The sequence below is a fragment of the Syngnathus acus genome, chromosome 12 (genome assembly GCF_901709675.1).
Source record: "Syngnathus acus chromosome 12, fSynAcu1.2, whole genome shotgun sequence".
Taxonomy (NCBI): domain Eukaryota; kingdom Metazoa; phylum Chordata; class Actinopteri; order Syngnathiformes; family Syngnathidae; genus Syngnathus; species Syngnathus acus.
The window spans coordinates 4,077,332-4,089,045 of NC_051097.1; the positions used below are offsets into that span (position 1 = coordinate 4,077,332).

The 11,714-nt window shown below is 40.7% G+C and overlaps 4 protein-coding genes across 8 annotated transcripts in view; 2 read left to right on the forward strand and 2 right to left on the reverse strand.

The window, feature by feature from the left end:
* Positions 1-11,714, reverse strand: part of LOC119131662 (lymphocyte antigen 75-like) — a 1,013,224-nt gene that overhangs the window by 504,363 nt on the left and 497,147 nt on the right. The gene's annotated exons all lie outside the window — the stretch shown is intronic.
* LOC119131727 (C-type mannose receptor 2-like) overlaps positions 1-11,714 on the forward strand; it is a 399,366-nt gene that overhangs the window by 339,160 nt on the left and 48,492 nt on the right. The gene's annotated exons all lie outside the window — the stretch shown is intronic.
* Positions 135-5,571, forward strand: LOC119131726 (potassium voltage-gated channel subfamily V member 2-like). Its single transcript, XM_037266414.1, has 9 exons — positions 135-329; positions 702-821; positions 1,265-1,443; positions 1,527-1,698; positions 3,374-3,574; positions 3,855-4,109; positions 4,190-4,306; positions 4,382-4,507; positions 4,722-5,571. Exons 1-9 carry the CDS (start codon positions 177-179, stop codon positions 5,058-5,060), a joined length of 1,662 nt encoding a protein of 553 aa, XP_037122309.1. The 5' UTR covers positions 135-176; the 3' UTR covers positions 5,061-5,571.
* On the reverse strand, positions 5,774-11,702 carry pum3 (pumilio RNA-binding family member 3). 3 transcript variants are annotated; one of them, XM_037266374.1, is made up of 19 exons: positions 11,604-11,702; positions 11,103-11,167; positions 10,830-11,020; positions 10,730-10,784; positions 10,105-10,303; positions 9,907-9,982; positions 9,731-9,824; positions 9,428-9,494; positions 9,071-9,245; positions 8,826-8,929; positions 8,671-8,749; positions 8,479-8,577; positions 7,952-8,005; positions 7,707-7,787; positions 7,485-7,627; positions 7,122-7,344; positions 6,899-6,986; positions 6,539-6,629; positions 5,774-6,385 (listed from the first exon to the last, which is right to left on the reverse strand). In XM_037266374.1, the coding sequence occupies exons 2-19, from the start codon at positions 11,164-11,166 to the stop codon at positions 6,259-6,261; spliced, it is 2,010 nt and encodes a 669-aa protein (XP_037122269.1). In that variant the 5' UTR covers position 11,167; positions 11,604-11,702; the 3' UTR covers positions 5,774-6,258. The 3 variants fall into 3 exon arrangements, with proteins under 3 accessions (XP_037122269.1, XP_037122268.1, XP_037122267.1); XM_037266373.1 differs by having other exon boundaries at positions 10,730-11,020; positions 11,109-11,167; XM_037266372.1 differs by having other exon boundaries at positions 10,730-11,020.

The following is an 11,714-nucleotide window of genomic DNA, read 5'->3' on the forward strand; positions in this document are numbered from 1 at the left end:
AAAACATTAAGAACCCAGATCATCGCAGAGCAACTTCACAGCTCAACCGTTTGTCAGCAGCTCTCTCTCTCATCATGACCTCCTGCCTGAAAGAAAATTCTTCTGAGGTTTTTTTTTGTTTTTTGTTTGTTTTTTTACTTTGACAAAATTATTTACTTTAGCATGTCAATACCGTCATGTATGAGAATCGAAGCATGTTGAGACGCCTCCGAGCTCGCAGCAGGAGTTTATTTCCCGGATACAAATCAGACAGCAGAACAGTCTTCAAGGAACCAAGCAATTATGGGAATCTAACCAGGATCCTTGTGAAGCCATGGAATTCTATGCAGGTCAGACAATTAAGCTGCTATTCTTTTTTTAAAAACATTTTTAAGCTTAGTTTTAGAGTGCATTTTTAGAGAGGTCATGGGACATGAGGTCTTTTGGACTATGGTCAAATTTTTGTTTTTAAACTTAGAGTGTAGTTTGTGCAAATTATTAGAATTGTTTGTCATTTGATTTTAATACATTGTGTGATTTCATCAAAAGGGTCATTGATTCATTTTAGTGATTTTCATTTTGCCTGATTTAAAAATTAGTTGAACATTCTCAAGTCCAAATATTCAGCATATTTTACAAATGTGAAGATAACTGTGGTAATGAGTCATTGTTTTATTGCCTATTGTATTCAATGTTTTGGTCACCTGACTATATTTGTGTAGGAACTAGGGAAAGATGTTTATGATCTTTATGCTGAGGATGAAGAGGAGGATGCATCGCCACCTCACACGCTGCTGTCGCCTTCGGAGCACTTCACACTCAACATCAATGTTGGTGGAACGGTAAATTTTCTAGTGGTGAAAGCCAGATTGTTCCGAGCCATCAGTTTTCATTGTCTGGCACCAAACATGACATGGACTCAATCCGTTATCATATGCTTTAATATGGATTCTTTCAATTTCAGTGAGCTTTCTGTTTTGCCATTTTCAACAGGAATGAGGTTTTATTTGTCAACTTGAATATACCAAAAATTGAGTGTCCAGTTTCTCCACATCAACTCTGAAATGATTTGTGTACCATATAACAAATTTTGACATGGAAAAAAAGTTTGGTTTTTTTTCCCCAAGTAACTTAGAATAATCACAAGTCACTTCATAAGATTGATAATTTTTTGAGTTACCAAAACATATACCAGTATTGAAACCTTGACTTTTTAAAACCACAGTAAATTGTTAACCAGGAACCGGCCTTGTGGATAAATATTTTGTTTTTTTCTACGTTTTAGGTGTACCACCTGCCCTACAGGTTAGCTGTCAGATATCCCAAAACACGGATTGGCCGCCTTGCCACATACACAGACCATAGCAGGAAGCTGGAACTATGTGACGACTACATTGTGCACAACAATGAGTTCTTCTTTGATCGGGACCCCACTGTTTTCCAAAATATCTTCAACTTTTATAGGTACAACAAGTTGATGCCATTGGACCCAATTGAAGTAAAACACGGCCCACAAACATCACACTTTTCTTGTTCCTTCTGCCAAGGACCGATGTGTTATGGATTAAAGATGAGCTCTGCCCTCGTAACTTCCTGGAGGAGATCAGTTACTGGGGGGTCAGGCTCAAAAACAGCCAACGCTGCTGTCGCATCTCATTCGAGGAGAGGCAGGACGAGCTGAACGAGCAGCTGAAAATACAGAAGCAGCTTATGGCAGAGGTGGGTCATGGGTCAGGACCCTTCAGTGTCTCAGCCGTAGTCTGAGGAGGAAATTGTTTCACATTTTTATCACTAGGAATGATTATATCATAAGCCAGAATGCTAAATAAATCAATTGCCTTAGAAATTCAATGTCTAAAGAGGCAGCACTGGGTTAATTGAAGAAAATCAAGGGTATCAAACTCGTTTTTTCCTTTGGAGGGCCATTATAACAGCCAACCCAATTAAATGCATGAACTTAAATACAGTACATGCTACTCAACAAACTGATAAATAAAGGTCTTTGAAATCGGAGAAGAGTAAAAACTGTTTTAAAAAAAATAAATTGATAGCAATGTCTCTATTTTTTAAAAGTGAAGCCAATTTGCAATTTTAGTATTGACAGATGAAGTCCATGCACAATTTGTTTTCGCGGGCCAAATATAATTACACTACGGGCCAAATCATCTCAAGTTCCCCCGCCCAATCCTAACCCTGCACGTAGGCTGTTTTTCATGTCGAAAGTGCGTGCTGACTGACAGTCTGACCTAAATCAGTTTTCCTCTTGACAGATGGTGTGACGAGAAAGGGCCTCTTCTTGGCACACTTATACCAACATGTTTCCTGCTCACAAGTCCTTGCGCTGATAGTTTGTCATAACACGATTCAGCTTGACCTTTATGTTGAGTTATGAGATTTTCACCATTTTAGTATGTTATTCCTACTTGGCATTTAAAAAACAGTTTGCAAATTAAATTGTCCTTTCTTTGAAAATGTCTGATCACAAAGCCTGCTGTCTTTTGCTCTCTTTACATTTTACCAGACCTAAATTGTTTGCAGCATAAATAATTCTATGCAGAATAATGTGGTGATATCTAATGTTTTTCATATCAAATTAAGAACAGAGACCCAGTCGAAATACAGTTTAATGAAAAAAGTCACGTTAATTATTTCTGACAAATGAAAATAGTTGGAGAGGCCATCATTCACAGACTAAATTATCTTGCAACCCCAATAAACGGGTATCAAAGATTATAAAAGAATAACAAGAAAAACTTATGGCAATGCAATAAACGGTGTTAATTTTCAGTCCCTCAGGTCAGTTGTCAAGTGCTTTTACAGACTTTGTAAAATAGCTTCTTTTTTTTAAAATTAAAGCTAAATTAAGAAAAATTAAATGTAGGTTTGCACTTTTTACACAACTTACACTTTATTAAAAAATGTTGTGCCCAAATTTTTATATTTATCCTTTGTATATTTTGCATGTTTTTAATGACTTTTTTAAATTTATTTTTTTTACACACCTTTTTAATTTTACAAATTCACTTTACAAACTGACATGATGCATTGCTGCAAAAGCCTAAATATGTTTGACCAGATTGGCCTGGAATAATCCGGCGATCCAGAAGTTGTCCCAAATTTCCCAGTTGCCAAACATACTGAGGTATATGTAGTCAAAACAATCCTTTCCAAGGCTATGTGTTGGCAATACCAACCTGACACCTGGAAATGTGGCGCTCAAGGATCAGCATGAAAGTGACCTTCGATACCTTGCTTTTAGAACATCGTTAATATAAAAAAAAACACCATAATACAATTTCCATTTCATCGGACGTCACAGTTTCCTGGAAAGTAATATAACCTGCTTCTATTTTGTAACCCTGTGCAGCCTTTCACCAACATTTTTTTTCTGCAGGTGGAGATTGTGGCATTGGAGGAAGATGAGGCCTTGTATCAAAACATGATCTTTGGACGCACTCGCTGGAAGATCTGGAACATGATGGAAAAACCCTTCTCCTCTGTTTCTGCCAAGTTGATGGCTGTTGCATCTGCCATGTTTGTCCTGATCTCACTGGTTGCTATGACGCTAAACACCGTCGATGAGATGCAGTATAAGGTGTGAAGGGGGAAACTGAGAATAGACAACACCGACAAAACATTTATGATTGCATTTAGATGCCACATTAGTGTCTAAGCACTTTTGTCTCAATGAAACTTCTCAACTGACTTCAACATAGTGCCTTAGCACCAAAATGCCACAAAGTGGCAGTGGAAGTGTGAAGTGAAATGTAATTTTGCGTTGTTTATTTCCAGCCGTTGAATCAGTCAAAATTATTTGCGTTGAATTCTAAGTGCTATGAAAAAAAAAATACTGCTTCTCTGATTTTATGTTCCAGACGCCATCAGGACAGCTGAGCAGTAGGTTCTACGGAGATCACGTGGAGACTCTCTGTATCGCTTTCTTTACACTGGAGTACATTCTCCGCTTGCTGTCTACGCCCAACATCAGAAGCTTTGGACGCAGCGTCCTAAATTCTGTCGACCTGATTGCCATATTACCACACTACCTGCAGATTGTCCTTGAGTGTTTCGATGAAGAGGGTACACATATGCATTCTGGAGACATTGAAGCCATGACACGTGTTGGGAAGGTAAAAGCAGCACTCGGTGACTGATGAGATTATTATGACATTACATAAGGAAGCAGACTAAGTATGGGTTCCCTCTGTAGTTGGGTCAAGTTCTGAAGATTATGCGATTAATGCGGATCTTCAGGATCCTGAAGCTGGCTCGTCACTCAACAGGCCTCAGAGCCTTCGGCTTCACACTGAGACATTGCTACCAGCAGGTCACATTCTACATGTACCTTAATGCTCCTCGACCAGACCACTTGTAGTCACATCATTTATGTGTGTGTGTTTAGGTGGGCTGTTTGCTGCTCTTCATTGGCATGGGGATCTTCATGTTTTCAGCCATGGTGTACACGGTCGAGCGTGACGTTCCTAACACCAATTTCACCTCCATGCCGCTTGCGTGGTGGTGGGCAGCTGTGAGTCAATACTACCAGTAATAGCCTTAGTAGGTGTTATGATGGATTATGCCTGATGAATGTTTCGATTCGGGCCCATTTGAAATCGGTCACCAGAAAACACTTGAATATTGAACATCCTAACAAACCGACAGCAAGTTCTCTCGGTAAAAGCTAATTTTGACAGCTATTGTTAAATGATCTCACATAATCTTTGTGTCTCCAATCCCCACAGGTAAGCATTTCCACAGTGGGCTACGGCGACATGCTCCCAGAGACCAACCTGGGCCGTGTCTTTGCCTTCGCCTGCATCGCCTTCGGCATCATCCTCAACGGTATGCCCATTTCCGTCCTCTACAACAAGTTCTCCGATTACTACGGCAAGCTCAAGTCGCAAGAGTATGCCGCCATTACCAAGGCCCGCGGCGATGTGCAGTTTGCCCGAAGAGCTGCCAAGAAGTTTGCAGAATGTTATCAGGAGAGCCTTCATTTGAGAGTGTCACGGCTGCAGTGTCAACCGATTGAGACAGAAGAGGAGAGCACTAATGGCAGAAGGCTGTTATGGCCACATTGACCACTCATGCCCGTGACTTTTATTTACAATTACAACCTTACAAATCACCTTTGACCCCTAGTAAATTGTTGGACTCTTTCTCAAGGACATAATACAATGAAAATCAAGACATCTTTTCCCAACTTTGTGATGGCATCTTTCCTTTCTTCTAAATGTCAAATTGTCTGGAGGAGAACCAATACTGCAAGTGAGGCATGTCTAACAAGAGTTTGCAAGCATGCTAAGAGTACACACGAGGGAGATACACTATGAAGGCGAGTTAATGTGTAATGGAGACAAGTGTGTGGTGCATGTAGGCGTCACAGGTGCTAACAAACTGCCCAGATGGAATCTTTACATGCAATGAATTTGTCAACATTACAAAGACAACTGTAATCAAAATCAATTGAAACTTTACATGAACATAAAAATCTGATCACATTTTACAAAACTTATCTTACCACTGGCGTGTCGAGCCATACTGCATCAACCGTTTATGAACCATTAACACAGAGCAACTGGTCTTTATCGTCACTTCACTGGTTCTTTTGTATCCAACAAATTATTTTAGGTGCATTACCTGACATGTTTCGGCGGGTTCTTCCGCCTTCATCAGAGACTCTCTGATGAAGGCGGAAGAACCTGCCGAAACATGTCAGGCAATGCACCTAAAATAATTTGTTGGATATAAAAGAACCAGTGAAGTGATTAAAAAGGAAAAACAAGATGAACTTAGTAGAACTGGTCTTTATCGTGTTCTCAAGTAGAACAGCAAATGCAAAGCAAAACTATCATGTAACTTTTTAGGTGTAAACCTTCTTTGCTAATGTGACGAGGTTCATCTCCAGGGCACAACCTTGTGACACACTAATGAATTCTGTCGTAATTTGATGTCTCACTCTTTGGGTCCTAAGAGCATCACTTAATCGGGTCGTCTGTCCATTTGTTAAACCGGATTACGCTATTTACTCCAGAGATTATTTTCAGTGATCCTCAAGCAGAAGACCCCAATTAACTTTGGAGTAGAGATGTGTTTACAAGTACTCAAACATCAGCCGAAGTTGATGATGTTCTGTGCTCTCTCTCTGAGACGTTTTTCGGTATTAAACATCTTGAAATAGTTTCGATATGTTCCTCATCTGTTTCTGGAGCAACGCAGTCCTACTTCCAGATCCAAAGTGATGCAGAGTGTCACAAGCTGTTTGTATGACTGGTTGATCTATTTTTTCAAGATTTCCAGCAGGATTTCAGCTCCCTTGCTGCTGCTGCTGCCACTGTCAAGCTCAAAGTCTTGTAAAGCTGTCTTCACATCTGCCACCACAGACTTGTCGCAGCTGTTCAGAAGGCTGTAGAAAGTAAAGACAAACATTTAAAAACATTACATCTTGATAATGTAATTTTCTCCTCGGAATGGTATTTAGTGCATGGGTTTGAATCAATTATCTGACAGTGATGACAACACTCAAAAGTAACTTGAGTGGGGGAAAATACACACAGACCTGCAGAGCACCATGGCTCCTCTGTTGACTTTTCCCCAACTCTTCAGTTTTTCCATTCCAACAGTGTCCACCAAGATCCTGGAAAAGCGCTCTGGCAGAAGGACCCAAAGAAAAATTACTCAGCATTCTGTCAGCATTGGCACAAAACTCAACAAATGACCAAGCATGTTTTTTGTACTATGACTTCTATAGGCTGTCAGTTGACTTTCTGTCAAAGGATTACGATTAAATCAAAATGAAAATGCAAATATTGAAATGATTAAATATTAAAAATATGAAAAATGGAAATATTCATTATATTTTGTCTAAATTTATTTAGACATTGATGTGGGGAAAAATGGATTGCTTCAACTTAGTCACCTTCTTTGCCAGTCTCAGCCAGAGTGACATCCTGCTCTATCAGCCATTTGAGCACCAGATGCCCTGCAGGATGTTCTGCCATGTGAAGCTAGAAAAAAAAGAAATGAACGTTTGACCCACATGTGCAAACAACTTCACACTAGCACCTTTTTGTGCTATTTTCAACACATGTTGGTATATAATGATTTTAAACGCCCCAAAGTCCTCATTCATTCCCCCTGACCTGTCCTTCAACACCTCCAGGCACTAGATCTTGATTGGCCAGCTGAGCCACAGCAGCCATAGCGGGTCGCAACTCGCCGCAGGCTGCCGCCAGGATGTCGCTAACTGTCACGCTGGTGGCTTTGTCCATAACCATGGCGGCGGCATTGTCACGGAGATAATCCAGCAACTGCGGGGAAACAACCTCAAGTAGCTCCTTCCTTCGAAGCGCCGTGTCCTTTTTACTGGTGCAAGAAGAAGAGGTCGAGATGGGTGTTAAGTTGGTCACTTCTTGCTTGCGGACTACAAACTTCACCATCAGGTGTGAGCAGTAATACTTAGACATGCCAAAAGTGACTAGAAAGAATGGTTTTCCATGTCTGACCTGTGCGCATTGCCATCTCCTTTTTCCAGCACCTTGATGATCTCAGGCAGCAAATGAGCCGGGTCTCTGGGGCTCAGCAGGTACAACAGAACCTTTTTGCCATACTTGTTACTGATGACCTCATCCAATGATGACATGAGCTCCTGGACAGGTGAGAAACATGTCACTTGATGTTCACACATTCAAAGGGGTAAAGAACTCTCAAACAAATGTTACACTTACGGACAACACAGCCTGTTTGACAAGTTTGGTGTCATCCACACAGTCAAATATAGCGAGAAGAACCAGGTGACCAAACTCCCCCTGAGGACAACAGTCACACATTCAACCCGCTATCGCATCAAGACTGATTCTACAACATTTAAATCATATAATTTGTGCTTAAGCGCTGCAAGAAAAGTGACACCAGGTTGGCTAAACGTGACAGTGGGTAAAAAAAAAAAAAAAAAGATTGTGTGAAAACCCACCGTGGCAAACTTCACCATGTATGTCTTCATTGTTTTGATGATGACTTTCCTGTCCTGAAAAAGAAAAACCTCGGGCTCAAAATAAAGAACATGGTGATATCAGACATAAAATGTGGGTTTTAAAATGCCGAGTGCCGAACCTGCACTAAAACCTTTGATGCATCTTGTCTGATCTTTGAACAAAATTGGCCAAATTATTATTGCACATCATGCAATAATACTTGCACAAGCCAAATTGAGACAAATTATATAGGTAAAGTGTATAGAAGAAACTAGACAAATTTTACAGTAAACCTAATAATTCACTGGAATGTGAACCCGGCCCTGGTGCAAATAGCAAAAATCTGTCTGTCCCTCACCTTTGACATTTGTAATTGCCTAAAGACGCCAAAAGAGGGCAGCAAAAACAATCTAGTTAAAGCATTAATTTCAGTTCTACTTGTTTCCTTCGCAACCACATTCCACCAGATGTGCCAAAGCAACACTGTTATGTTATTTCTTTGGTCAGTGCATGTCAGTGTGTTTACCTTGGTGGTGCCGTGCCACAGACAGTGCATGGCCACTCGAGCTCCATCATGAGTGTGAGCCATGTAGACTACTGCCTCCCTTATGGACTCAATCATTTCCTGTTCACGGTGATACCATACACCAAAGAAACAGGTTCACGAGGGACACAGTCACAGCAACATGACAACATTACTCGAGAACATTACACTCACCGCTCTCTCTTTGGCAGGACTTAACAAGAAAAAGTCCAGGAATACTTTGTGGACGAGAGAATGTTTGATGACCTGCTCTCTGTAACAAACCAAAAGTGTTCTCAGCCAAAGAATGAAGGTGTATGATATGATGAATTCATTTTGAATTGACTTACTTCTGTGCCATTGGCGTAAGAATTTGCTTCATATCATTGATGATATGGCGCAACTTGTCCGGGTTGGCTTCTACAACCTTATCGATAGTGTTGCACACCGATGACTGCACGCAGAGAAATCAAGATTGACAAAGAGCAGCGGCGACATTGATTCGTCCACACAGTTGGACGCATAAAGATATTTTGCATTTTCATCAGAAATTCAAACAGTTCTTAGGTGCGTTTTTATGCTTCGGTTTGTGTACCTTACAAATGGCGAAGGCGTTTCCATACAGTTCCTCGGTGAGCATGAGTCTCTGCGCAAGCACAGCTTTGTCGTTGTAGGAGTACTCAATGATGGCCGAAGCGGCAGCGTGGCGAAGCATCGGTCGCACGTTACCCTTAAACGTTTGCATCACAGCTGCCACCAGCTCCTTATTCCTGTAGAGACAAATTCACTAAGTCACCTGCTCATAAAAATATAATGGAGACAAACAGTGTTCTAGTCTTAAGGCATTACAAGAATTTTCACGTTTAACAGAAATCTTGCGCAACATGGTTGTGATATTGTTAGGAGCAAACAATGTCAAAATGGGACATCAGCATAAAGGCGAGCAACTCACCCATACATCAGCAACTTTTTCACAACGTGCTTGCCGTACTGCGACTTACACAAAGCAACGACATCATCTGCAGGAGACACGTGACCCCGTACATTAGCAAAGCCGGTATGTTTGATAAACAGCAGAATTTGTTTCACTTCCAAATGCACACTGAGAATACCAAACTGCCCCTGTTCCATTTTGAATATAATTTTCCTCATAGAAAATAAAGTGTATTCAGTTGTTCGCAAAACTCTTACAGTGTTGAAGTTTGGGTGGATGGAAAACTATACAAGACAGATAGCTCTAGTTATAATACCTCACCTTTAAGGGCGTCAAACACTTCTTGTCTTTGCTCATGACTACCCCATTGGATAAAACACTGCAGCACTCGCACAGAGTCATGCGCGTACGCCATCTGGTGGCGGGAGATAGTGGGACTTAGCGCATAGACTGCATGTAAATGGCAAAGATTGGTTTTCAACAACTCTGACAAATACCTCTTTGTACTTCCCCCTAATAAGATCATGAAGGTCCTTCATCAGCTTCCTCTTCAAATCGCTCTCACACTTCTTCCTGTGGACATGCACATAGGACACGCAAAGAATTGTTCATATGTAGATCATGATTGCCAAACAAGCACCACACAAAGGACGAGTTTGAAATTCACTTGTGTGTACGAGCATGCATCTACGTACATCCTTAAGTCTCCCCACACTTGTTTGGCCTGATTGATTATTTGGTACATGTCCTTTCGATCTGCTTGCTGTCTGCTTTTCTTCAGGTCTTTTTTCTTCTGCAGCCTGTTCTTCTTCAGCTCTTCATCTGTCTCCTGTGCTCCCTGCTTTTTCTTCTGTGGCTTGAACTCTCCTTTCTTGAACCTCTTTGCCTGCGGACCTGGTCACACATAAAAACAAACTGATTCTAAATGTTCTCAAATGGAAGCGTGTGGAAACTGTTGACATAGGAAAAAAAAACATGTGCATTGCTTTTTTTATGAAATGTGAGCCACAATTTCCAATCTCATAATTTTTTGGGCTTGGCTAAAATGGTATACTTGGGTCCCTCCCCCATTATGTCCACGTCACAAAAAATGAACAGTCTACTGCTGTGGCCTTTTTAAAAGCCCCTTGTTGCTAAGCAGAGGGGTCTGGGCTTCCCTGCTAAAGCTTGTGCCCCTGAGACAAACAAGCATAAGTGAGTGAGTGAGTGAGTGAGTGAGTGAGTGAGTGAGTGAGTGAGTGAGTGAGTGAGTGAGTGAGTGAGTGAGTGAGTGAGTGAGTGAGTGAGTGAGTGAGTGAGTGAGTGAGTATAATTTCTTACCTCCATCATCTTTTGTATTGTCTCCTCTTCGTTTGTCAACAGGGAATCTTCTCTTAGGCCCTTTTCCACCTTCGCCTTTGTCGATTGATAATTTTCTCTTTGAGCCTTTTCCACCTTCCCCTTTACCGCTTAGTAATTTCTTCTTTGGCCCTTTCCCATCTTTAACAAATGTATGTTGTTTCTTGGTGTTATCTCTACTCTTCCCCATGTTGCCCATCATATCTTTCTTGTTGTATGGTTTGAAAGGCTTTTTACCAGGTGGCCTACTATTTGATGCTTTCCCAGAAGAATCTGTAGAGAGAGACATATGAACACAATAGGTTCAAACTTAAGACATGAGCATTTGGTTGTTTAACAGTGTTTCCAAGCTTACCATTGCCTTTTTGTTTCAACTTTCCTCCCTTGGGGGAAAGGGGTGATTTAGGTTTAGCTTCCATCCTGCAGAAGTGATAGAAATATTATCTTAATATTTGCTAGGATTGATATTGATGAAAGCATTTAATATAAATTGAACTGCCTGAATTAGCCAATTCAATATTGAATACCAACAATTAACAATGGAAAGTTATGGGAAAATCTGTATCATAACTAGTATTATTAACAAAAAGTGACGTGTTTGTCGGAGGGGCGGATATAACCATTAAAGTAAATAAACGATGTAACGAACTGATTTCTCAGGTAAAGGACATTTTAGGGAATTACAGAAGAGAAACTGACTTGTCGCCATTTTTATCTCGTCTACACTACGGGTTTACACTTTAGCGAGCATTCCGGCGATCAAAATTACCAAACTTTCAAAAAATGCACACATATAATCTACAAATACTAAAAACAACGCCTCTGTCAATGTTCGTCGTTTAATATGTTTACTTACGTTAAATGCTAGAACACAGACACGCCGCCTCTAATGTCCACGCGTGTTTTACCCCTACAGTTTACGACACTGAAAGCTCCAATCAAACTCGACGTTTGCTACCGTAAAACG

Excerpts from the sequence above, each read along its gene's own strand:
- pum3 (XM_037266372.1), bottom strand. The coding sequence starts at position 11,166 with ATGGAAGCTAAACCTAAATCACCCCTTTCCCCCAAGGGAGGAAAGTTG. Across the intron at positions 7,345-7,484 it reads GGAGATGGCAATGCGCACAG|TAAAAAGGACACGGCGCTTC; the intron begins GTCAGACATGGA and ends TTCTTGCACCAG. Across the intron at positions 6,386-6,538 it reads GGAGCCATGGTGCTCTGCAG|CCTTCTGAACAGCTGCGACA; the intron begins GTCTGTGTGTAT and ends TACTTTCTACAG.
- LOC119131726 (XM_037266414.1), top strand. The coding sequence starts at position 177 with ATGTATGAGAATCGAAGCATGTTGAGACGCCTCCGAGCTCGCAGCAGG. Across the intron at positions 822-1,264 it reads ACATCAATGTTGGTGGAACG|GTGTACCACCTGCCCTACAG; the intron begins GTAAATTTTCTA and ends TCTACGTTTTAG. Across the intron at positions 1,444-1,526 it reads AATATCTTCAACTTTTATAG|GACCGATGTGTTATGGATTA; the intron begins GTACAACAAGTT and ends CCTTCTGCCAAG.